The following is a 25,170-nucleotide window of genomic DNA, read 5'->3' on the forward strand; positions in this document are numbered from 1 at the left end:
TGGTAGAACTGGTATGTTCTAAATACAATCTAAACATGAATGCACCGTGTCTGCAGCTTTATTATCTGTGTGTGAAATATTCAAAAGTCAGTGGCTGCATTTATGGATGCAGGGCAGCGAATGGAACGTGAGAACAACTGTCTGAATAAATCAATATTTGGAGGAAAACTCCTGGTTTGGTCTGTAAACAGCAGCTTCATGTTTCTTTGTAGTCAACATTTTGGACATTTTTGAGTGTGTGAAAGAGGAAGACAGCGGCAGGTAAACATAGTGGCTGTGATTAATCATTCTATGGCTCATAGTCAATGAAAAAGCCAATTTATTTTCCTCTCTGTAAGTTTAAAAACACTGTGCAGCAGTTCTGTCTGAGTTTGAGGGCTGTAGAGAAGTTCACTTCACTGGAAAAGCAGATGGGCCTTCTGCAAACTAAAGACAGGAAGAGAAACCAAAAGAAGGAAATGATTTACATTACTCACAATAAGTTAGGGATACTGAAAAAAACACAGTTGTTGGGGTGATAGACACACTTCATTTAATGTTTTCCACATAATGGTCTAACTGATCAGTGTGAGTTTTGGAGCCAAACCCAAGAGATTCTAAAAGAAAACTATTTTTAATCTGGCATCAATGTCAACAGAATGTTGACATGTCTCTGATTTAGTCAGGAAGTCATTCCAAGTTCATCACTTATACAGCCATGGACACAACGTCGCTGAACAGATGAGCAGCAACATCTGGCCATAGCGCCTTCAGGTTGGAAGTAGACGGTCCGATGTTGCAGGTGAATTTGGTGAGTCTCAAAGTGTCATCAGCAGACTTGAACCAAGACACAGAACGACTGGCAGAGTTTGGGACTGACCCAGGAGTGACAACCCGCTAACATGAACAGCACCTAAGGATTTGCCCTATACACCTTAGACATGGTTTAGCAAACGCCACAAAGCTCCAGCTCCAGACTAAACATTTACAACCGACTCCTCCGCTCTGAATGGAACGCCAGATGACTGTTGCAGTCAACTCCACTGACACCAAGACACCTCTGTGAACGTTTGCAGTGGACACAAGACCATGTGACCTGGACAATGCAGCAACGGCCAACCGTCCAGTTCACTGAGTGTCAGGTCACATTGTACAGAAATGATGGTCGTTGGTGGAGAAGGCGAGGTGAGTGACACGCCGAGGTCAACCTGGTCCCCAGGGTTGGCTTTGATGGAGGGGGTGTCTGGACAGGTGTCACCAGTCAGTAATAAATATTAAACTAATTAAAATAGTCTTTCTTCTTAATTTCTTCTTTATTAGTAATATCAAATATCTATAAAATATATTTTATGTATTTTATTAGAATTCAGACAAATAGGAAAAGGACTCCTTGATGACAATATTCCTAACTCATTGTGAGTAGTATACTTTTCCTCCTCTGAATGATCTTCCAGCTCCAGCAGATCCTTTCAAGTTGTGAACAATGTTATTTAATTTGTCTGTTTAACCCTTGTGCTACCTTAGATGACCCCCCCCTTCCATTGATGTGTTCTCCCTACCATGACAAAGGTGGATAAAGGTGGAAAGATTTCATGTAATCCATGGACACCAGTGAGGTTCACAAATCATTGAAGAAAAAAGGTTCAGAGCACTGTCTCGTGGGTCTAGATGACCCAACTCCCAACGTTAAAGTGCCTAGGATAGCACAAGGGTTAAGCAGCAAAAATACCCACCAACACTGTGTATATATGTAGACATCTGTAGATGGAATAGAAGTGCACCACGTCCTGTAAACTCTTAATAGTCAGAGAGGTAACTAGTTTTTATGTCATTGGTTTTATGGCAAATGTTGTATAATTGTATAGTGCTTTCTGCCTTCCTCAAAGGCCCAAAGTGCTTTACAGGCTGTCCCATAGACACACACATTCACACTCCACTGCCAAACACTAGTGCCAACCTTCCACCAGAGGCAAGGTGGGGTTCATTGTCTTGCCCAAGGACACTTTGACACATGGGCGGGCAAGGTGGGACTCGAACCTGCAATCTTCCAATCAGAGGTCAACCGCCCTACCACTCTGCACCGTGGCTGCCCCGTGGCGCTCTGCGTACACGTGCTTACCTTGGTGTGCTGGCAAACTGATACAGTGTGCCGCTGAATCAGTTGTGTACAATGTTCTCATCCTGGAAAGATGATCTCTGTCAGTGTGCAGGCAGACACTCATGCTTTCCAGCTGATTGGAGCTGCATCTTGTCTTTTCGGTGGATGCTTGTTTGATAATCTCATCTTGATTTTACTTAGATATTTGTGGTAGATCATTTATTCCCACAAATGTTTGAAGCGCCTTAAGCCACCTGATTACACTGAGTTTCCACTCAGCGTTTGGAGGCCTGCAGTTTGAATTGTCCCGTGGAATTGAACTCTGAGGTGACTGGTAGATGTGTGGCAGTAATGGATCATCCAGTAAAGGAGTTTCACAGCAGTTTGAGGCATCGAGTTGACAAGCAGGCTGCAGACAGTCAGGCTCAGAACCGCAGCACGAACGCTTGTCCCACTGGACTCTCTTGCAGCTGAAGTGGACTAACCGGTGCTGAAGAAAATTCTCAGGCTCAGGAAAATCGTTATTGTGAGTCGGACAACGTTTTCTATTATGACTAATGGTAAAATTGTTCATCTGGCCCTGGTTGTCACTTTTCATTGTCTTGACAATAGCTTGGTTACAGGGAACGGGCAGAAAACCAAAGGTGCTAACTCCCTTTTCCCCTTTTTTGTGCTGGCACCCCCATCAGGGTAAGTTGAGCCCCAGGCCACCAGTTAGCGGTGGTGCTGACCAGCAGTGGCTGTGACAGCGGCAGGAACGCAGGCAGACACGAGGAGCAGTTCCACCTTTACATGAGGGGGAAGAGTGGAGCACAGACCTGTCAACAACCTACGACCCCCCCCAGACAGGAGACAGTGCATGCAGATAGTGAGTGTTTTTCTCCCTTCATGTTTAAACATTGAGTCTGTTCACAAAGCCATCCAACAGAAACGGTGGATGTCATTCTGGTTCAGAGCAGAGGATCTGTTGATCCTGTTATCTTCTTTTTACCCAGCAGGAACGTTCAGAAGTTCTCCGTTTCTGGCTTTTGACAAATCCCTTCCTCCTTTGAGCTTCTGTCTCAGTCCTCTGACCGATGAGGACCCAGAGGAACCTTTTCACACCTGCCTCTGTCTCCTGGTTCTGATGGGTTCTCAGGGTTCCAGATGACACAGGAGCCCCTCTCTTTTTAGACAGACCTTCTGTGGCTCAGTGGTTTTGTCTCTGAATGGCCTTTAGCACAAACGTTATGTCTTCAACATGCTTTCCTCTAATAAACCACGGAGGAGAATCTATGTCAGGAGATTTCTTTGACCTGTTTTTTCTTGGAGTTTTCCTGAAAACAAAAGCTGCTAGGTGAGTACACTGATGAATAATGCATCCTCCTCTGTGTGTGCTACCTTCTTGATCCACTTGTATGTATTTCCCACCAACAGACCCCCCCCCCACCCCCCCCCAAAAAAAAGGAAAAAAAGCTGATGCTGATTCACATTCATGTCCGTCATTTTGCAGCAGAAAAAAGATCTGGTTTTCACAAAACTAGTTATGTATTTCAGCTATATTAGATTAAGTAAAAGCAGATCCTTGTCACTGTCGCAGCTAAACTTCCTTTTGTCCTTCACATGGAAATAATGTGACTTTAAGTGAACGTCCTGCCACCCCCCTGTCAAATCACTGTGTGTGGTCCCGAACTGAATGTTGTGGGCGTTGAGCTGCTGGCTCTCACAGGTGTAAGGTGGCCCTCAGTCTGAGGTCGTGGTTACCATAGCACACCTTGGAAAGTGAAATGCGATGCAGCCGTCCCTCTGGGCCATGTTTCTGAATCACAACTCTATAATGAGCTGACTGCATCAAAGATGCAGCACTTAAGTATCCGTTTCAGCACACAATGTGGTGTGCTTATGTGGAAGAGAGGCTGAGGGCCTCCAGGAGCACTCATGGGAAGCTATCCTTCATTCAATCTCATTTAAATGACTTGAAAGGGACAAAAGTAAAATAGATAGGGATTTCTTGAAAATGAATAAGTATGATTTGTATTTCAACTGAATACAAATATTGCTTGAAAATATTTAGGTTAATTTCACTGCAGAAACATGTAGAATTAAGGAGAGACCTCTCATCAACACTGTCTGCAGAGAGTCAGTCTGCCATGTTGGAAGAGGACCGTCTCTGCGCTCTGTGGTGACATCAGAAAAACCCCAGACCAAGACTGTAAGAGTTGATGGTGTGACCACAGCTGGCCACGACTTTTTCAAAAGTTACATGTCCACAGGACTGATGACAACCTCAAGGGACCAGTCTGCAAGAAGGTCACTGAGTGCAAACAGATTGAGAGTGCTCAGAAAGATATTTAGGCTGCTTCCTGCAAAAACAAATGAAAACTGTAAGATTTTTTATGTTTTGAGATTTAACACTATTGGGGGGTTTATTTATTTCTGTGATAGGATTTCCATGTCATCCACTACCCTCAGTTACTGGGTTGCTTGGTTGAAGTCTGCCTTCAAAATTTGTTTTAAAATGCACATCTGGAACGGCGCCTAAAGGTTTCCCTGTGTAGTTGACTATAAAAATGTTTTTTAATCTTCAATCTTGAAAGACACTGTTGGTGTCTTTGGAAATAAAAACAGGACAGATCATCTCTGCAGCTCAGAGGATTCTCAACAGAAAAGCCTGAAGTAGGACAGCTAGAGATGCTAGAGATGCTACACTAGCCTGTTTTCGTTGTAAAGAGCGACACCATATTGAATAGTGCAGTAAACAATGACACACAGCTTAGCAGATACAGTAAAATGACCATAAAATGCTTCATCTTAGTCCGATTTTAAAAAGAAAAAAAACTCTGATCATTAAAGAAATAAGACCCAGGTGATGGTGTAAATGTTTTTGGACAAGATGCAATAGATGAACGACATTTCAAACTTTTCTATAAATAAATACGTCATATTCAGGAAATGCAATGCATACCTAATAAATGGTTGTGATTTTATTCAATTCTACACATTTACACAAACTGTTAGACTCCTTGGTCGGTGTTTCAAGACAGGTCGGGTGTGCAGCCAACATCCCTGCAGGCCCCTTGCGGTCGTTACTCATAAACTGGCCCCCCCAGTGCAACGTGGTCGGTGCACACTGGCCACAGTGCACACCCGGCCCCGGTGCAGCGAGGTCCAGGTGGGGGGTGCTGTAAAGCAGCAGTTGTGACGCACCTGTCAAGGTTATTTCTGAAAACACAAGACAGTACTAAAAAAACAGTTTTTTTGCCAAACACCATCATCCACTGGTCCCACGTTGATGTGGTCAATCCAGAGTGAGCCTTCATGTTCCTACTAAATGACCCCCCAGGGCTTTTGTGAATTGTCCGTTGGGAGCTGTGTTATTTGGGGTGAAGGTACAACATGAGTCTCCAAACATGCTGCATACTCTACCTTTGTCAGCCAGAAGCATGTCCAGGACTATTCTGTGCTGAGAGGCAATAAGGGAAGTTGCTCTGAGCCGTTCATGGACTGCTGTGAACATCTCTTCAGAATAGTTAGCCAGTCTTTGCACATTGGAATGTATGTATTTAATTCTGTCAACATTCTTGTTAGGTGTCACAGCAGACAGTGCAAGTATGATTGGGATGTTCTCAAAGCCAGCTGCAACTTAGTTTGCCAGCCAGTATTCGTCTGGAACACCTTTGGGGACCCCAAAGCAGTGATGTAGGTAGGATCACCCCCCCACAATTTGTGATCTACTGCTCTCTTTGATTGCATTGATTGATTGTACATTGGTTGCCAGGGGTATCCTGATCTTGAATGTGAATAACAGACAAAGAGAGAGAGAAAGAGAGAGACAAGCAGAGTCTACAGAAATTGCAACAACACTCACCGGAAGAGCAAGATTTATCAAGGCACAAGTGCCTGGTAATGCGCTTCAAAGGGTGTTACTGCCACAGTACCACCAGGTGTCAGCTCGGCTTTGTATCAATGGGGTAGTGACAGGTGGACTGATGAACACTGCCTGGCATTGATGTGACCCATGTCAGACTTGTTTCCTGTTAAAAAAAAGCAAGTAAAATTGTTTGTAGCGACATCCGTGCTAAACATGGGTTTTTCTTTTGGTGATTTATCTGGTTGGGAACACCTTATCCCAGGGTAAACATTTCATTTTTACTTGTGGCTTAGTCATCATTTCGAGCATGCACGTGCTATTTAACTCAGGAGGCGGGGGTACTATCTTGAGTAGAGGTCTGGGGCCCATACACACAACACAATCTGAGTGCATGCATTGTCCACAACCTGTTCTGCCGTTAATTATTTATTTGCACTGTTACACCAGTTACACTTTCAAATTTGACATCTGTAGTCATGTCCTTAGCTTTGAAAATGCACACTATTTCTGGATGCTGTCATACTCAATTTTGGTTCAGAATAATTTACTTGCCACTTCATATACAATGAACTTGAAATCTAAATCAGCCTTGGTGGCAGAATAAGCCCGCAGCAAAAAAACAACATATATGCGTTTTTCCCGTCAGGTCCAAATTTCTTCCATTAGGTCGTATTTTATTACAAGGTGGTCTTTTTGTCCTCTGGACAGGCTTATTCTAGATTTTTGGTGTCGGGTGGCAGGTGTGGTGACCCAAATCATTTTTAACAGCCACTAATTTATTCCAACTCTTCGTTTTATAATCATTTGTCATATACCAATATCGGTTTGCAGATGTTGCTCCATTCATTTCGTATTTATCCTTTGTGATAGTTTCCTTTATTAGGCGCGGTTACCGGTAGAGTTATAGTGGTAGCCGTGTTTCCCGGGATGCAGATTTGATTTCAAATTTGGTATGTTCTTTGGTGGGAGCACAAGTCATGTTGAGATCATTTCACCGATCGAAGTCGATGAACAGGTTCAGGTGTTGGGTTTTTGTTGATTTTAATTTTAGTAGTAGGTATCACATTCACTATAGTTAACATAAATAGGAATACTAGAGTCCTTCTAAAGCCACCGTGTTGTTCAATAACTCGTTTCATACTGGTCCTGTTCAGGTCTGTAAGTCCTTCCAGATCCACCCGTAAGGCTGCAGGAGCCCTGAGAAATGCTTCACGTTTGAGACGTCAGGGACCGTCCCCCTTAGTAACCGCACTTAGGCTTTGTCTACAGCAGTGGGTGACCCTTTGGGAAACTTTCAGAATTTTTACAATGAGACAGGTGTATCCAGGTAGATCGTTCAGCTATTTCTACACCCAGTTGGTGTGGTCAGTGATCGGGGCCTTCCCACTTAGGATGAGACAAAATCTTCCACCTAATCCCCTTTATCAGCATGTAATTCCCTACTTGGATGAGTTGGTCGTCCTGCAGTGCAACAGGGGAATAAGGCATATCATTATTCTGTTGAACTACTTAGTTTTGCAACATTTTATTCTTCTATGTCAGACTCATGAGTTGTTTCAGTGGGTTTAGCAAACATACGTAAACGATAAGTTATTCCATACAATATTTCGTAAGGCGTCACTCCAGTAACATTTGGTGTTATGTTTAGAAATAGTTTCACGAGATCCAAGCACGAGATTGAGGATGATAAGCACAATGGTTTTTTTAGTGTGATTCCAAAACTGCTTCCAACTCGATAAATTACTTGATGAACAAAATGAGTTCCAATATCATCACATATTTTTTCTGGTATTTTAAATCGTGGAATAATTCATTCATTCATTCATCTTCTTCCGTTTTGTCCCTTACGGGGTTACGGGGCTGCTGGAGCCTATCCCAGAATAATGTCTTTACATAATTGCTTTAGCCACTGAAATTGCATCTGGTTTTGCGCATGGGTAAATTTCTGTCTATTTAGAGAAAGCATCAATAATTACTAATGCAAATTTGTTTACTTTCTATTAAACAACTTCTGCAATAATTGTTGTATATTTCTGATTAATTATGTACATCATTCCCCGTGTTGAGACGTGAGATTTTCCATGGCTCAATACTGCAGCCCGTTTGTATGGCTTTTAGGAAGAATAGGTACTCTCTAATCATTTATAGATTTGGTCTTTAAGTTTAGCTCCATTTCTAGCCAGAATTGTTTTTGTTTTTCAGATGCGTGCATTGGGATACCAGTGAGTACTTCACGATCAGTTTCAGTCAACATGTAAGAGAGCTTTTTGTGCATCTTTTGGAGCTGTTTCATCAGAGCATTTATTTCCAACAGCAACAGGTTTTTTTTCTGATGTGTGTGCTTAGACTGCAAGTTTCTTAGGGAGTAGAGTGGCTGTTAAAAGTTCTTCTAACACAGGGGTCGGGAACCCATGGCTCACGAGCCATATCTGGCTCTTTTGATGGCCATATCTCGCAGACAAATCTTTAATTATTAAAAAAAATGTTTCATTAGACCAGTCCCTCTCTGGCGCGATGCGATGCCAGTCGCAGTAGTAGCGGTGTTTGTAACAGCCGGAAACCAGCGAATTGCCATGTCTGCAGCTGTGCGCTCCCGTCTCTGAGAAGGAGCACGCAGCTGCAGGGACAGGATGTGTGAGGAGGAAAAGAAGAGGGGTAGTAGGCGCAGGCACCAATGTGAAAAGCGCAGTGATTGTCAAAACTTAGAACACGCTGCCTGTCACGTACCACACACTGCAGCGTGTGAGTATTGCTGTACTGACAATATTTGGCTCCACGTCTGCATGTGAGCAGTCTTTCTCACCTCTTAAGAACATTCAGACCAAACTACAATCACGTTTAACGGATGAAAGGCTCAACGCCTGCATGAAGCTGAAACTCACCACGTATCAACCAGACAAGGCCATCAGCTGACCATGGGCTGAACTTGCCTCACAGCAAGAAGGCCCCTGGTTCAAGTCCCGGCTGGGGGACCTGAAAAACACAACATCAATGGGGAACCTTTCTATGTGGAGTTTGCATGTTCTCCCCGTGCATGCGTGGGTTTTCTCCGGGATCTCCGGTTTCCTTCCACCGTCCAAAAACATGCTTCATAGGTTAATTGGCAACTATAAATTGACCATAGGTATGACTGTGAGAATGAATGGATGTGTGATTGTGGATATTCTACCCTTCGAAAGACTGGCGACCTGTCCAGGGTGTCCCCTGCCTTCGCCCACAAGTGGCCGGGATAGGCTCCAGCAGCCCCGTGACCCCAAAAGGGAAAAACGGTATAGTGAATGAATGAATGAAAGACCATCAGCAAAACCACCACGCAGCACCAGAAGTCACATTAATGCTAAGAAATACTCATCATTTATCAGCAACAGCATAACAATGTTATTAAAAAGAATCAACAGACTTGTACTTTACTTTAAAAGTGTTGAAATTACATGAAATGCACACATTCTCTTGTATTTTTAGTTTTAAACATATTGTAGCAGACTGGGTGGGTGTTGAGCCGCGTTCTAAGTTCCGGAGTTCATTGAACGCATCAAGCAGAGATGCTGGTTGGCCCTCAGTTCTGTCACTCAACCTGTCGTTGGGGAGTTTGGACCAATGGGGTTCAGCTATGGGCCGAATAAGGGAATAGGAGGGCTGGAGCGGGAGGGGGGAATATAAAGTTGAGGGGGAGCGCTTGGCGGGAGAGATTCAGGAGTTGCTGAATAAGTTGTACGGCGTTGGTTACAGCCTACAGTAACCAGAATAAAGAACCTTAGAAGAGATTACGTCTCCGTGCCTCAGTGTGTTGTATGGCTCTCACGAAATTACATTAAAAAATATTTGGCGTTTATGACTCACACGACCAAAAGGTTCCCGACCCCTGTTGTAACAGCTCTTTGTGTGTTACAGGTTCACTAGAAGAGGTTATCATTCCTCTTCTTTTTCACCAGTTTGTGAACATGTGTGTAGTAGAAAAAGCACACTGGCTGTCTGTGTACATAGTGACAACCTTTCCTTTCATTAATTTACATGCCTCAGCCAGCACATCTAATTCTGCTGCTTGAGCAAAGTAGTGCTCTGGTGGAGGTTCTGCTTTAAGTCCCTCTTTACGAGTTTTGATTCTAAATTTGCGGGCATACATTTCTTTGAGTGAGTGGACATAATTTGGGTGGGTTTGGGTTTGTTTTGGTTATTCCTTATTGAAACACATCTCAGCAGGAACGTGTGGTAAGGGGAGGCAGGTGAGCCAGTGCCTCACCTGTAAACTGTCCACGCCATTATGAGCAACAAATAAGAAAATAAAACAGTTATATAAAGGCAATTTATAGAAATGACTTTTAATCATTTTATCCTTAAAAACTGCTTTACTTTGCATTTTTTTTACAATTATGTTGCAGCCTGCCAGGTGCGGCAGCACACGGAGTGTAGCTTCACTTCAGATTGCCCAATCACCTGCGTGTATCGCATACCTTTAGTTTACTTACTGAATATGTCAGGAGTCAGAGCTCTGTCTCTCCCTCTGGTCACCGGCGGTAACCGTCTCCAGAGTACTGAAAGCACTACACCCCCCAGCAACCCCAGCATGCACTTTCTGGATGCCAAATACCTGACTTTCATTTGCAATCACGTACAGTATGCTTAGCACTGTACTGAGCCTCACTTGGTGTGAAGTACTGTTAGTGCCACTGTGCCTGCATTACCGAGCGTTGATCTTCTGTCTTCTGACCCTGTTTCTTCTTTGACTCTGTTTGCCTTCCGCCTGCCCCGAATCTTATCTGGACCCTGACTACCCCAGTCTCTTCTCTGGTGCTCAAATGCCTGTTATTGACCTCTGTATGTTTGACTCTGATTTAGCTTTGTGGACTTAGAGCTGAGCTACTAAACCTGCTGCATTTGGATCCAGCCATCTGTCTGTTCCTGTGACAGAATGCTAAAAATGTGAATCTGTATTATCCTTTTATACATTATAGAGGTTTTTATTACATATCTTTACTTTCCATATGTCATGTATTTTATGTTTGTCTGTCATTTATTTGGTGTTAGTATCTGACATAAAGCTTCACTGAAAAGACAAAAGGTAATGAAAGCAGTAAAACAGCTGCGCTTAGAGATATTAATAAACAGATCATTTGTTTATGAATGTATAGAAGTTTTGGGAGAAATTTAACTGTTGGTGTTGCACAAAATTAGGCAAACACCATATTTTTTGAGTAATCTGAAGTGATCAGTAGTTTGAATACATGTTAAATGTTTTATTAACACTTACTGTATCAAACCACTCTTTGATACGTTTCACAAAAACATTTGCTTATATCTTACCTGACTTAAATTCATGAAAAGTAAATGTGCAAACTCCTTTTGACTTTTGTTCTACTAGAAACCCTGGTGTGTGATTATTTGTGTTTCTTCTTTTTTTTCCCTTTTTTTTGGGGGGGGGGGGGGGGGTTGGTTCTGAAGGGGGGGGGGGCGTATGTGAGCTTGTTACACTCTACCGTTAATTTAGAGCCTTACGATTGTGGCGGGGTGACTTTTGAACATAAATGAACATAAAACAATTAAATCAAGATCTACTCTTTATCCAGCAGAATTCACAGTTTGTAGTCACACTCCATGAACCGCGCTCATGATATTTCCGTGATAGGTCCGTGCATGTGTTTACAACGACACCCTATTTGGCCATCTCGCGTCCTCCACCTGTAAGCGCGGAAGCGGCTCCAGAATTCCTCTCAAAGTAAAAAAAACAAACAAAAAAACCTGAAATGATCTCACCCCATCCTTCGGATTAACCTCAGGGAGTCTCACTCTGTTCTTGGTCACTTTCCAGCCACGTCCATCCCCAAAAGAAAATATAATTATAATCCCAGCAGCAGAATTTTGAAAGGGCCGCGTCAGATCCTCCTCCATAACTCCCGTTGGTCTGTTTCTGGCTGTTGCTCCGTTGGTGGTTGCTCCTTGGAAGGGTCTTAGTCTCCCTTACCCGTTTCTTAGAGTTTCTCACTCTTCTTGGGAGTCAACCCCACCTTGTCTGTCTCTTTTTAACCCGGAAGCCATCCGTGAGTAAACGCATCCCAGCATCAGCTGTGAGGGGTGACGTCAGCGGCATCATGGGTGCACACATACACAAAATACACACATACACTAAAATAAAAAGAAAACATAGGACGTCTTCACTTTATAAATACAGAAAATAGAATACCTTTATGTGCCAGTGTCACAAGCTCAAATTTGACTTTTTTGTTTTTTGCAGAAATAGTGGATTCAATATAATTTAGAAATGTCTTGTAGTTGGAGCTACTATCAAAATGGGTAGTGATAAAGAATGGATCAATAATTACTGTTAATTAATCAGAGATGGCCTTTTGGTCATTGTTTGTGGGGTCTGTCAGTTTTTAGATGACTTTTGTCCTGTCTTTTGCCCACAACCTGAAGTGTGTTTTGGACTTTGTTTCCCTCATCTGAGCTCTCATGCGCCTCAAAACTGTACGGTTGGATTGCTCTGATTTGCACGCCATTGTTGTTGCACTGATAATGTTTGGTTGGGGTTGTGGGGGCTGTAAGCTAGAGGGAGAGAGTGTAAACAAAGGGATCATGGGAAATAAGCCCAGACTTAACTAGTGCCAACAGTCACGCCCACAACCTAAAAGGGAATTCCTGATGAACTCCTGCCGCTCTGCAGAAACAATGTCCTAGAAAACAACACTGGTTTTTAGATTTTGGCTAAAAACAACTTCATCATTATGAAAAGACCACGGAAAACACTTTGAACATAGATTAAAAGATAACTGCAGTGGGTCTTTGAAAATCAAAAAAAAATCATTTGTACTTTGCTGTTAAATGTATATTTGTAATTTGTATTTGTCTTTATTCAAGACATCTCTCTCTGGTTTTTCAGGAAAGCCTCTGGACCCAGTGATTCCCAACGCTGAGGCCCCTTTGGACTCAGGGAAAACATGGGGCCCCATCCCGCTCAGCTCTTCCCACTCTTATTCCTGCTTCTCCTCCTGTGCCTCCCTTGCACCCCCCTTCGGCCTCAGCTTGTGGAGCGAACCTTTGACCCCGAGCAGCCTCAGTCTTCTAACTCCACGCCGGCGTGTGCAGGTGTGGTGGAGTGCAAACCCGGCATCCTGCTGCCAGTGTGGCTGCCAGCCAACCCCCCTGTGGGGGAGCAGGCAGGGAGGGCTGTTCTCTACTTCCTGTTCCTCATGTACATGTTCCTGGGCGTGTCCATTATTGCAGACCGCTTCATGGCATCCATAGAAGTGATCACATCTCAGGTAACCACAACCCTTCTCCTCATACCTACTGACCTCTGTTTAGATTCTGTTACTGATGAATGCTTGTCAGGAAATTTGTGTTTCTGTTAAATATCTATTTATATGTTTAATTGAAAATATTGTTGTAGCTGCCACATGTGAATCAGCAACAACAAAGCCTGTCTGCCTGTTTGAGATGCAGACAGGGAAGCCTTAAACGTCCGACAGAGTGAAGGTTGGCGCCATCGGGAAGTGAACAGAAAAACGCCATTTAGTGACTGACTGGAGCTTTTTGTCAACAATAGGAGGAGCCGGGGTTGTGGGTCATTTCCACATTTTTGAAACGTTTTTAGTTCAGATGTCGGTAAAATCTTTTTAACATTTAACTTTAATGTAAAGCCAAACAGTCTCAGAATAACTCAGAACTAAGAATGTCATCTGGGTTTACGATGGTTGATAGACTGGATTCTAGCAAATGTGTCATGGGAGACTTGTTTTGTTGCATCATTGCAGGTACAGAAAGAAGTAAAGTCCTTTTCTTTATTCATTTCCTGAGAAACAAATCCATCTACACGAGTTGCCTGCAAATTCACACTCGTTCCCTCAGAATGACAATTGTAGAAGTCAAATATTTTGATCAGATTTTGTGTTTTGTTTTTCCTGAGGCTGTTTCCAGGTTCTGGAACTGTCTGCTGTTGTGCATCTGGATCGTGGCTGGTCACAAACCACACTTCTGTGTTGTAAACATGATTCTTACAGGAAAAAAAGGTGACTATCACCAAACCCAACGGTGAAACCACGGTGACCACAGTACGGATCTGGAACGAGACAGTTTCCAACCTGACCCTCATGGCCCTGGGCTCCTCTGCACCTGAGATCCTGCTCTCTGTCATCGAGGTTCCTCCTTTCTTTTGCTCTCTACTTAAAATAATGGAACTGCTTGGACAAATCTGAACTGTGATCATGAAAAATGACTGCAGCTTGATGTTGACAGATACCTGCCACTCGTGGACGTGACCCTAACCTTAACATGTCTGTGTGGCTCAACAGGTCTGTGGGCACGGCTTTCATGCTGGGGAGCTCGGGCCCGGCACCATCGTGGGGAGTGCCGCCTTCAACATGTTTGTGATCATCGGCCTGTGCGTGTGGGTGATTCCTGATGGAGAGTCTCGCAAAATCAAACACCTGAGAGTGTTTTTCATCACCTCCTTCTGGAGCATCTTTGCCTACATCTGGCTCTACCTCATCCTGGCCGTCATCTCCCCGGGAGTCGTGGAGGTGGGACCTCGTTTTCATTCTGTTGAAGTCAGCTGTCGGCATCCTGAGAGCAGACATGAGCAGTTAGGGCAGCAGGAACACGTTCAGAACATATTAGTTTTTCCGAAAAGATAAGAAATCCAGAAAATTGGCGATCAGCATGTCAGAGTCGGCACCCCTCTGTATCAAGTCATGGCTTACTTTAACAAGTGTGACCAAGTGCATTGATGCTGTGGTGATATTTGCTGCCCAAACAGGTGTGGGAAGCTGTGGTGACGCTGCTGTACTTTCCATTGTGTGTGATACTGGCTTGGATCGCTGACCGCCGCCTGCTCTTCTACAAATACATGCATAAGCGTTACCGTGCCGACAAGAGGCATGGCATCGTGGTGGAAATGGAAGGAGACCTGGCCCCCAAAGGCATTGATGTGATCATGGACAGCAAGCTGGCAGACAGCATTTCGTGCCCTGGGAACTCCTCCAGTGTTACCGTCTCAGTACAGACTGGAGGTGAACTGGACCAGAACCAGGAGGAGGTGAGATGTGATTCAGCTGAGCATCCTGGAGCAAAAGGCCAAGGATGAAAAGTGGGAAGCTTTGTTTTTCTCTTAGCTTCAGGTTGACAGTTTGTTTAGACGGGGTTAACTTGGTGCTTTAGCTTTAAAGGTGGAATTGTTTCCAACAGTAATCTTTCCTATCTTCATTCGATTCAGAAGGTATAGTGGTTAGTTAGCGCACTTGCACCTCTGCCAGAAGGCCCTGGTTGAAATCCCTGCTCAGTCTTTTCTGTGTGGAGTTTGCATGTTGTCTCGGTGCATGTGTTGGTCCCTGTGCTCCCCGCTTTCTTCCCACAGTCCAAAAACATGCTTCATAGGTTGACTGGTGACTCTAAATTGTCCCTCAAGTGTAAATGTGTATGCTTGTATGTCTCTGTTTGGTCTTGGGATGGACCGGGAAACCATCTAGGGTGGACCCCACCTTCACCTTAGCTCCTAAGGCTTCTGCGATTCTGTTACCCTAAGGTGGACTAGGCAGGTTTGGGAGATGAATGAACAAAATTAGGAGGAATCTTTAACAAAATATTAGAAGCATCTGTACACTGAGAGATCTCATCTTAAATTAATTAACTTTTTTGATTTATTTTCTCCGAGCATGTCATTTTAACAGACTCCTGTTTGAACAGGTGGTACGTATCCTGAAGGACCTGAAGGAGAAACACCCAGACAAAGACCTGGACCAACTGATCGAGATGGCCAACTACTCTGCTCTGGTTCAAAAGAAGAAGAGCCGTGCATTCTACCGCATCCAGGCTACCCGCATGATCATCGGTGCTGGAAACGTCTTAAAGAAACATGCCGCCGACCACAAACGGCATGCAGCAGGCCAGGACAGCGACACGTGTGCACACATTTGTTTTGAAAGTGCGCAGTATCAGTGCACGGAGAGCTGTGGCTCCCTGACCCTGGGTGTGGTCTTGTATGGGGGCACAGGCCAGGACACCTTCTATGTGGACTACTGCGCTGAAAACGGGTCTGCCAACGCTGGATCAGACTATGAGCTCACCGAGGGAACGCTTGTGTTTAAACCAGGAGAAACTCGCAAAGAGATCAAGGTGAGAAGATCTCTGACCTGAAATGAACTCATCTTTATATACGGCTGTGCAGGCATGCAGGGGCTGCACAGTGGTGTAGTGGTTAGCACTCTTGCCTCACATTGAGATGGTCCAGTCCAAATCCCAGCTGGGTCCTTTCTGTGTGAACTTTGCGTGTTCCCCTTGTGCATGTGTGTAAAAAAATGCTTTATAGGTTAATTGACATGTGCAAATTGTCCCAAAGTGTGAGTGCATGTGGTTGTGTGGCCCTGGAACCAGGGTGTTCCGGGGCAAAGCCTTTGCTTTGCAGCAGCTTAGACAGGCTCCAGCAACCCTGTGACCCCAAACAGAACCAATCACATTTAGAAAATGGCAGGAAAGAATCTTTCGTTTAAAGGATTAAGTAAATTCTGAGACCCGTCTTTTCCTGCAGTAGTGCCTTTTTTCTTCTCACGTGTTAAAAGGTCGCAACAGGTCTGGACATTTGTCTTGGCATCTTTAGCACGTTTCCACCTTCAAGGGCTAAATCACCTAACAGTCTTAGTTTCATTCACACACCAATGAGAGCAGAGCTGCAGTGCAGGGCGCCAGCAGGCCTCTAGGGAGGGTAGGAATCAGCGACTTGTCTAAAGTCACTTTGAGCCTCCCCCAGGTCTCCCAAGCCTCCCACCTCCCCCTGTCCTGCCTCTTCTAGATTTGTATTACTTCTAAACGTGACCGTAATGATTATAAACATCCAGCAACTTGTTGCTTTATGATGCTTTATGGTCTTACGCCCCTCCCCCCTTTCTATAATCACCCTCCTCTAACATCCCTCTCTTCTTCCCTCCTTTTCTTTCTCGTCTGGTCCAACAAAAAAACTGTTACAAATAAGTAAGATAAATAAAGTTTAGTATAAATTACAGAAGAGATTAATTCTTTTTTTTTTTTACTTGTCCTGTCCAAGAGCTTAGCAGACAGATGAGAGCTGAAGGCCTCTTGTGTTGAACATATTTTACTTTAACAACAGGGGTTATGAATCTTTGACGCACTAGGTGTATATTTTAATAAACCCCTTTTGTAATTTCCACAAACTTTTATTCAGAGGTGGTTTATTTAAATATACACCTAGTGTGTCAAATGTTTCATATTGTAAAAGTAAAATATTTGCAACACAAGAGGCCTTCATCTCTCATCTGTTGGCTCAGCTGTTAGACAGGACAAGTAAAAAACTTTGAAGCTCATGGAAGGGCAAAGGAAGAGTCAAACATGTGATTCTCCAATCAGAGATTGACTAGTCTATATTTGCACCATGCTATTCCTTAACTTAAGTACTCCTAATGTGAGTTATACATTCTGCAAACCTCAGAGCGGAAGCTGTGGGTCTCACATTAGACCCTCTGATCCAAAACTGTCAGCACCTCCGGGGTTTGATCCAGTGCTGCTCTTTCTTCCCAGGTACGCATCTTGGATGACGACATTTTTGAAGAGGATGAACACTTCTTTGTGCGCCTTCAGAAACTGCGGTTGGAGGAAGGAGGAGCTGAAGGGACTGGAACTCCACCCAAGGGCAGACTAGTGGAGCCTCTTCTTGCCACCATCACAATCTTGGATGATGACCATGCAGGAATTTTTACCTTCAAGCAGCAGGTACTGCGAGTGAGCGAGAGCACCGGCATGCTCCCGGTGACCGTGGTGAGGAACTCTGGCTCCAGGGGCACGGTGGCCGTGCCGTATCACACAGAAGACGGGAGCGCCAGGGCTGGAGTGGACTACGAGGAAGCCAGAGGGGAGCTGGAGTTCACCAACGAGCAGACCAGGTTTGTTGGGAAACCAGCTCCTATGGTCTCCACCTCCTGATTTACACTGTCCTGCAGCAGTCCTGGACTGAAGGACCAGAGTATTTTCTAAATCCTTCTTTCTTAATGCATCTTTGAGCAAAACCTTCACCCTCTCCACAAACTGAAAAACTCACCATTATCTGTACACACCTAGTACCTGATAAAAATTAATTTTGTGAAATTAAAAGTGAACAAATATTTAATTTTTAAAATTCCACCACCAAAACCAAAACCCTCGTGTTGGGGAAATCCAAAGGATGTTTAAAAATGACTATGCGACGGCCACAAGACCCACCACTTGGTGGCCATTTTGTAGCAAATTTGGTGATTTTCCCACAAAATGGGAAAAGAAAACTTTTGTTTGAGCGATCTTCATTAAATTTCACACACATGCCAGCAGCTTAAGACAACACCCTTAGTCAAAGTTTTGTTGACTTTTGACCTCCGGAGGAAGAGGCCACCATCTTGAATTTTCTAAAAATAAAGTACCAGCTACAAACTCCTCGTAGGGAAAAGTGATTTTTCCCTGTTGCTCTCGTTTTTACTGGAATATTGTGAATAATGCATGGATCTTTGGCTCAAGCTGATTAAAACTATATGACATATGATATGAACATATTAGTAATGTTTGCGTGGTTAAAAACAATAGGTTGCCAAGGAAACCCAAAGGTTTGGATGGGGGGTTGTGCTTGTCGTCTGCTTTAATTTTTTCTTTTTAATGCATCTTCGGTACCATTTAAAAAAAAAACACATTTCCCTGAGATGGTTCAGGATGGATCATTCCATCAGTGGGTCAGAATCAGACCTGATTCATTTGAAGTCCTTCCAGCTCTACCTCTGTGTGTGTTCTGGAAATCTGTGCTGCAGCCGAACTTGTCTCCATGACATGCTCTGGTGCATGCAGAAAGCCAGGCCGATGGGGTGGAGAGCAGTGGCTGGATGCTGAAGAACACTTTGGCCTTCTGTTGTCTTTATATTGTTTTAGGTCAAATGGCTAGTGGAGTCAAACTGAGAGAAATAATTGAGGTGGCTGGAGGACTTTCTAGGAAGGGTCACCCTGTGACATGCATGAGCTAATGACATGACACTTGCAGATGATCACGTCTCAGATTAGGTGTGGGAACCTCCAGCTGTCCCGTAAAATAACAAATCTGGTTCTCATTCAACTTTCAGGGAGCAAAAGTTGTGTTTGCACTGCAGAAGATAGTTTTTCCAATGTCAAGGAAAGGTTTTCCAGGTTATCCAAGACTTGAAAGTGGAGACACTGATAAATCAGAATATGTAATCCTTAACCTGTCACACACAAGTTAAAAAAGTAAAACTACTGATAATTATTGACTGACCTCAGCTTACTGTTATGGACACAAGTGTGCTTGTGTGTCTGCTTGACTGTGCCCAGTCAGACATTACAGGTGCGCATCATAAACGTGGAGGAGTACGAGAAGCAGGAGAACTTCTTCATTGTGCTGGAAAACCCCAAGTGGCTGAAGCGAGGACTGTCAGGTCAGTGTCAGAGTGTCACACAAAAGCCTCTGTTTGCCCACATTTACACCAAAAGCTGCACACGTGCATGCACACTTTAGAGCAGTAACACAACCAAACCAAAGTCAGGCTCATCTGGTAGACTGGAATGAAGACTGACATCCTGACAGAGTTCCGTTCTTAGAGTTTTTATTGTCCGTTTGTCTTCACAGCACTGCTGCTGAATCAGGGTAAGACTGTCTGGATGCTGGGGGGGTGGGGGGTTAAAGGTGCCACCTGCAGCATTTTAAGACATAATATAGAGATGGTTTCAGAAAATTGATCATTGAATCAATCTGTACTAAAAATATAAATTCAGATTCATCAAGTTAAAGAACTGATTTTTCCCTTTGAAAATGTTTTGGAACTATTTTCAGAAGAAAAACTGCTTTCCTTTATTTTTTTAAATGAAGAAATGAATCATTTTGAAAGTTCTGCCTTTGTTTAGTCGAGATCACATCGTTTGTGTTAAACCTTTTTTAATTAAAATTTTGAAAACATATATATTTATTATTGATATGATTTGGAATATTGTTGATGATCCTCAGCCCTATTGATTAACAGAAAAGAGCAACTGCTTAGTACGTGTTGAACTCTGAATTTACCGTGAGGGACAAAGGTTTCAGAACCGTAAACATTCCTTTCAGGATGAAACAAAACATTCACACTAAATACTCTTCAAGAAAAGCTGGAGATATTGGAGTGTTCTGAAAATGTTGGTTGGTGGTGTCGCTGAGTCACAGCAGTCTTTTCTTCTCATAACTGAGCAGCTACTTCAGCTGCACTAAAGAATCCAGCAAAAACAATTTTCATGATTTTATGATATCAAAAACTGCCTGAACAGTTTCATGTGGCACCACATGAAAAGTTGCTCCTTTTTATTGATTTATTTACCATACCAAAGGCTTATCTTATCTTTTTTTTAAAAAAAAAACACTTCTTGTTTCAAAAATCCAAGAGCCTTTATAAAAATACTTAGGTATTCTTGAACATTTCCTTTGGATTCAAAGATCTCGGTAAACCTCAGGAAAGCAGCAGTTTTTTTTCTGCGTTTCCTTCAACAGTTACTCTGTTTGGAGGCTGAACCGCTCTGGCAGAACAGGTTTGGGACTGAAAAGTCCAAGTGTAGAGAATAGAATCAGAACCGTGCTGCACGTGGCTCCTTTAAAAAGACAATGAAAGCACTAAAGTGAGTGATGCTTCATATTTGTCCCACAGTTGTGATGGGGCGCTTTGTGTGTGCACGTGTGTGCATGTGTGTGTATTTGAAGCCATGCGACCACAACGGACGTCGTAAATGAGCGCCTCTGCTCTTCCTCAGGAACCCCAGCACCTGAGGAGGCAGAGGCTCGGCGGATCTGTGAAATGGGCAAACCCATTCTGGGGGAGCACAGCAGGCTGGAGGTCATCATACAGGAGGCCTGTGATTTTAAGGTGAGTTAGTCACAGAAATGCTTTTACTCTTGAAAACAGCTGGATGAACACGGGCAGAATGACACTATGATCCTACATCAACAGAAAGTCTGAAGCTGTTCATGTGAAGCATAACTGAATGAATGAGTGGAACATTTTCAGTTTTAATAACCGCCTGCTTCCTTCTTATGCATCAGACGCCCAACGGAGTATTAGACCAGGTAGAGTTTCTGTGAGCAAATGTGATGATTCGAAGTGCTGGTCTCCTCATGCCATGCAGCCTGAGTGTGGAGTCAGAGCCTGCTGTGAGCCAAGAGCTGCTACTCCGACTGGGAACATGAAATACGACAAATCTGCCTGCTTTTGTTTGTGTTGTTGTTTGCATGGGTCTGTGTGGATTTACGCAATCTGATCAGCATTTTTTATTTTTTTTTGGAGCAGTGCACTGTGGACAAACTCCTCAAAGACACCGACCTGGCTGGAGTGATCGGCACGCACTCCTGGAAGGAGCAGTTCATGGAAGCGCTCACCGTCAGTGCTGGTAAGTATTAAAAAACCATTGCAGACCAGACGACAGTTCCTTTGGAGCCGTGTCAGCTGGTGAAGAAGTCATGCATGGAGGTGCAGCTGCTCTACCTCAATCATCTTTTGTTGTCATCTTCAGGTGATGCAGATGAGGAGGGACCGGAGGAGCAGACGCCTAACTGTTTCGACTATTTCATGCACATATTGTGCGTTTTCTGGAAGATTTGTTTTGCCTTTGTCCCCCCCACTCAGTACTGGAACGGCTGGGCCTGCTTCCTTGTGTCCATCTGTGTCATTGGTATGTTAACTGCTGTCATCGGAGACCTGGCTTCCCACTTTGGCTGCACGGTTGGCCTCAGAGACGGCGTCACCGCAGTGGTCTTTGTAGCTCTGGGAACTTCCGTTCCAGGTAAACAAGTGACGCTTTTCCAAATGGTTTCCTGTCTAACTGATGATGTTCTAAGTCAAATCGCTGGGAGCCTGAGCCTCAACTTTAATGCGCCTCTTCTACTGGTCTTTCTTTCATAGATACTTTTGCCAGTAAAGTGGCTGCCGTTCAGGACCAGTATGCCGACGCATCTGTGGGAAATGTGACCGGAAGCAATGCGGTGAACGTGTTTTTGGGCATCGGTTTGGCCTGGTCTGTGGCTGCTGTGTACTGGGAGGTCAAAGGGATTGCCTTCAAGGTGGATCCTGGTTCCCTGGCCTTCTCTGTCACGCTTTACACCATTTTTGCCTTTGTTGCTATGGCAGTGTTGATGGTACGCAGAAGACCCTCCTTCGGTGGTGAACTAGGAGGACCACGAGTCAGCAAAATTCTCACCTCCCTGCTGCTCTTTGGGCTGTGGTTCCTCTACATCCTGTTCTCCAGCCTGGAGGCCTACTGCCATATTCAAGGCTTCTGATGAAGCAGAGCACGCCACCAACCAACACCAGAGCTCTCACCTGGATTCTGTACTCAGAGTCACCAACGCCGCAGGTCAATCAGTGTCCTGCCCAACAACTGCTGCCATAGTTGATGAAAGCGACACAGACTCGTGTGCAAACCACACTCCCACCCTGCAGTACTCTTCCAGTCAGAAGGACAAACAATCCTTTCCTTCTAGGTTGAATCAAGCCCTGGGTTTGAGGTATAAGCTCGCCCCCCCTACCACTCAGAGTGTGGGACAGATAAAGTCTGCTTAACCTGGGAGAAGAATGAGCAAACAGGTGTCTGGAACATCCACAAGGGTGAGGTGTTAACCTGAGAAACTGCTCTCGTGTGGACAAATATCAATGGATGAGGTGAGGTCTGCATCACTCCGGCCTCTCAGGACACTGGCAAACATGAAACTACCACCACTGGCTTAAGAGTACCCCCCCCCCCCCCCCCATGCTGATGCTCCTTTAGCTTCCCAGGAAGGAGAAAGTGGTCAAATGTTCAGTTGACTTTATCTTGTTGTCAGAAACTACCAACTGGTAACATTAGGAAAAGTGTCCTACCAGCCAGTGACACGCTTCTATTTCCCGTGGTCTGGCGTAAGTAAATCTGCCACCGAAGCTGTGGCTCTATGCTGTTGCTCCATGCAGCAATTCAATTTAAAGTCTTTCTATTCTAGTTTTGATGAGAATTGCACAGAAGGAATCAGTAAAAAAAGCAACATGAAAATAAAAACTCCATGTTTATAAGGCACCTTGTTTGCGTCCGTTAAGATTCTTTCACCTTCAACGTCTTTGTGTTTATCATTCAATCATGTCACATTTAATGTATTTGAGCTGATAATGAAAACTGTGTATTTTAATTTATTGCAAGTTGAAAAAATGACATTGAAATTTCAAACGACTGTGTCTCCTTTGCATTTTTATTCCTGAGAAACGATGTTTGCATCTTCAATGTGTGGGTTAAAAAGGGGGAGGAAACAACGGCTGTTTTTTAGTCATTTAGTCACTGACACCACATTTGAACATGTAGTTCTGATGGGGTTGTTATTTATCAAAGCTTTGTGAGCCGTCCTTTTTGTCAAACTACTGGTGATAACTGATGGGCAGCTGCAGAGCAAAGGGTCCCAGCAGCCTCACAGAGCAAATGACAAGTGGGTTAAAATGGGCTCAGTAGATGTTTTGGCACGACACATAGATTTGTCTTCTAAATCTGCCTAGAGTTCCCTTTGGGGTCACTGGAGCGTCTCCCAGTCCCTGCTGGGTGAAGGCAGGGTTCACCCTGGACAGCTCACCAGTCTATCACAGGGCAACACATCCTCACACTCACATCTAAGGGACAATTTGGAGTCATCAGTTAACCTCTGAATATGTTTTTGGACTGTGGGAGGAAGCTGAAGTGCCTGGAGAAAAGCCACACATGGATGACAAAAACATGCAGCAGACTCCACACAAAGAGCTGGGAGTTGAACCAGGACCTTCTTGCTGTGAGATGACAGTGCTAATCACTAAGTGCAACACAAACTATTTACAAAAATCCCACCCACTTAGTAAAAAGATAAAAATGAAACAACCAAATATGTAAAGACACAAATATCAATCAGGGGGGGAAAAAAACAAAATACAACTAAGGTTGGAAAAATGTATATAAGTTATCTCATATTTGCTTTTATGAATTACCTAGCTATATAGCTGTTATAATCATGTTTGCAGAAGTGTTTGTGTCCAAGTACTGTTTCACAGGGAGGTGAAGGTGAAACTCTTGGGAGGAAACCAACTGTCCTAGAGTCTTCTCAAAATCAGCATGTTATCTGCTTCCAGACCTGAATCAAAGGAAACTCTGTGTTAATTATCCATGACAAAATACTTTGCAGGGCCAGAGATGGTGTGGGAAGACTGCGAACGGATGGACAAGTTGCAATTAAAGTTTTCTGATAGCGCTGCAGCTGTTTTTTTATCTGTTTCCCCTCCTTAGAGCTCAGCACATATGTAAATTAAGGAAATCCCAAAATATTTAATAAAAGGGGAGGCGACAGGAATATCCGCCAGAGCGGAGAGAGATTGTAAGTGGTTATCATTCTCTGTTCGTTCTCCTCCTAAAAGGTACCTTTATCTCTCGTCATTCTTTCCTTTTGACGTTATTCAGATGTTGCAGGTTGTTTGAACCCAACATTGAATTGGTCCTTCGAGCCGGATATTGGGGAGTTGGAAACTTCCCTCGTTTCGGTCTAAGATTTCCCTGAGCATTGTGTTTGGCACAGGTGAGGCATGCTCTACAAAAAATGTTTGAATAAGAATTAAATCCATAGGTTGTGTAATGTTTGTTTACCTGCCCCATCATTCCTCCCGTTGACACATGGGTTACCCCATGGGTCAATATAGCCGCCCATTTGTAAAGATTTTTTGGTAAAATAGGTTTGTTGTCTGGTCATACATATATATAATTTAAGAGTTTAGCATTTTGTTTTTTTCCAGAGTTCTTTTTCAGGTTGTAAACTCTGGTGTTGCATTTCCTAAAGTATTTCATTTTCTTTTTTTTTTTTTTTTTTTTTTTTTTTTTTTTTAACTTGTTCTGTCCAACAGCTGAGCAAACAGATTAGAGCTGAGGGCTTTTTGTGTTGGACAGGTTTTACTATCACAAAAAGAGGTTATATAGCTTCAAGAAACTAGAGTGTAGATTTGTATAAACCCCTTTTTGTCGTATTATTTTTTATTTATTTGTTACATTTAGTGTGTGTGGGGAGGGAGAGGGGAAGAATGTGAGGGGAGGGTGGAAGAGAGTAAAAGGAAGAAAGGTGAAAAGGTGGGGGATACAAGCACTGATTTGACTAAGTTATTAATTTAAGCTGTAACAATTATACCAGATCTGCTGGAAAGACGAATGTTACATCAAAGGTGAAAATCTGACACTAAGATGAGCGAGAAAAAAAAAAAAACTGTCCATCAATACACTGTAGGTAAGG

At 43.7% G+C, this 25,170-nt stretch overlaps 1 protein-coding gene and 1 long non-coding RNA gene across 6 annotated transcripts in view; one reads left to right on the plus strand and one right to left on the minus strand.

Annotated features, from left to right (window-relative positions):
* Positions 1–24,714, plus strand: part of LOC101155708 (sodium/calcium exchanger 2) — a 35,729-nt gene extending 11,015 nt beyond the window's left edge. The window contains exons 1-15 of one of the 4 annotated variants that reach the window (XM_020708623.2): positions 2,015–2,603; positions 2,767–2,945; positions 12,802–13,183; positions 13,922–14,059; positions 14,213–14,440; positions 14,677–14,955; positions 15,603–16,031; positions 17,448–17,809; positions 19,230–19,333; positions 19,525–19,542; positions 20,673–20,785; positions 20,962–20,985; positions 21,206–21,305; positions 21,429–21,698; positions 21,818–24,714. In XM_020708623.2, coding sequence (XP_020564282.1) covers positions 12,860–13,183; positions 13,922–14,059; positions 14,213–14,440; positions 14,677–14,955; positions 15,603–16,031; positions 17,448–17,809; positions 19,230–19,333; positions 19,525–19,542; positions 20,673–20,785; positions 20,962–20,985; positions 21,206–21,305; positions 21,429–21,698; positions 21,818–22,194 — 2,766 coding nt within the window. In that variant the 5' untranslated portion in view covers positions 2,015–2,603; positions 2,767–2,945; positions 12,802–12,859 and the 3' untranslated portion in view covers positions 22,195–24,714. Of the gene's footprint in view, positions 1–2,014; positions 2,604–2,766; positions 2,946–12,801; positions 13,184–13,921; positions 14,060–14,212; positions 14,441–14,676; positions 14,956–15,602; positions 16,032–17,447; positions 17,810–19,229; positions 19,334–19,524; positions 19,543–20,672; positions 20,786–20,961; positions 20,986–21,205; positions 21,306–21,428; positions 21,699–21,817 lie in introns of those variants that run through there. The other 3 variants (XM_020708625.2, XM_020708624.2, XM_011483107.3) reach the window with 3 other exon arrangements.
* Positions 5,021–11,975, minus strand: LOC105355547. 2 transcript variants are annotated; one of them, XR_909935.3, is made up of 2 exons: positions 11,679–11,975; positions 5,021–6,090 (listed from the first exon to the last, which is right to left on the minus strand). It is a non-coding gene; the product is annotated as an uncharacterized LOC105355547 (long non-coding RNA). The 2 variants fall into 2 exon arrangements; XR_002291623.1 differs by lacking the exon at positions 11,679–11,975 and adding an exon at positions 8,810–8,901.
* Positions 24,715–25,170: the final 456 nt, after the last annotated feature.

Source organism: Oryzias latipes, chromosome 14, assembly GCF_002234675.1.
Source record: "Oryzias latipes chromosome 14, ASM223467v1".
Classification (NCBI taxonomy): Eukaryota; Metazoa; Chordata; class Actinopteri; order Beloniformes; family Adrianichthyidae; genus Oryzias; species Oryzias latipes.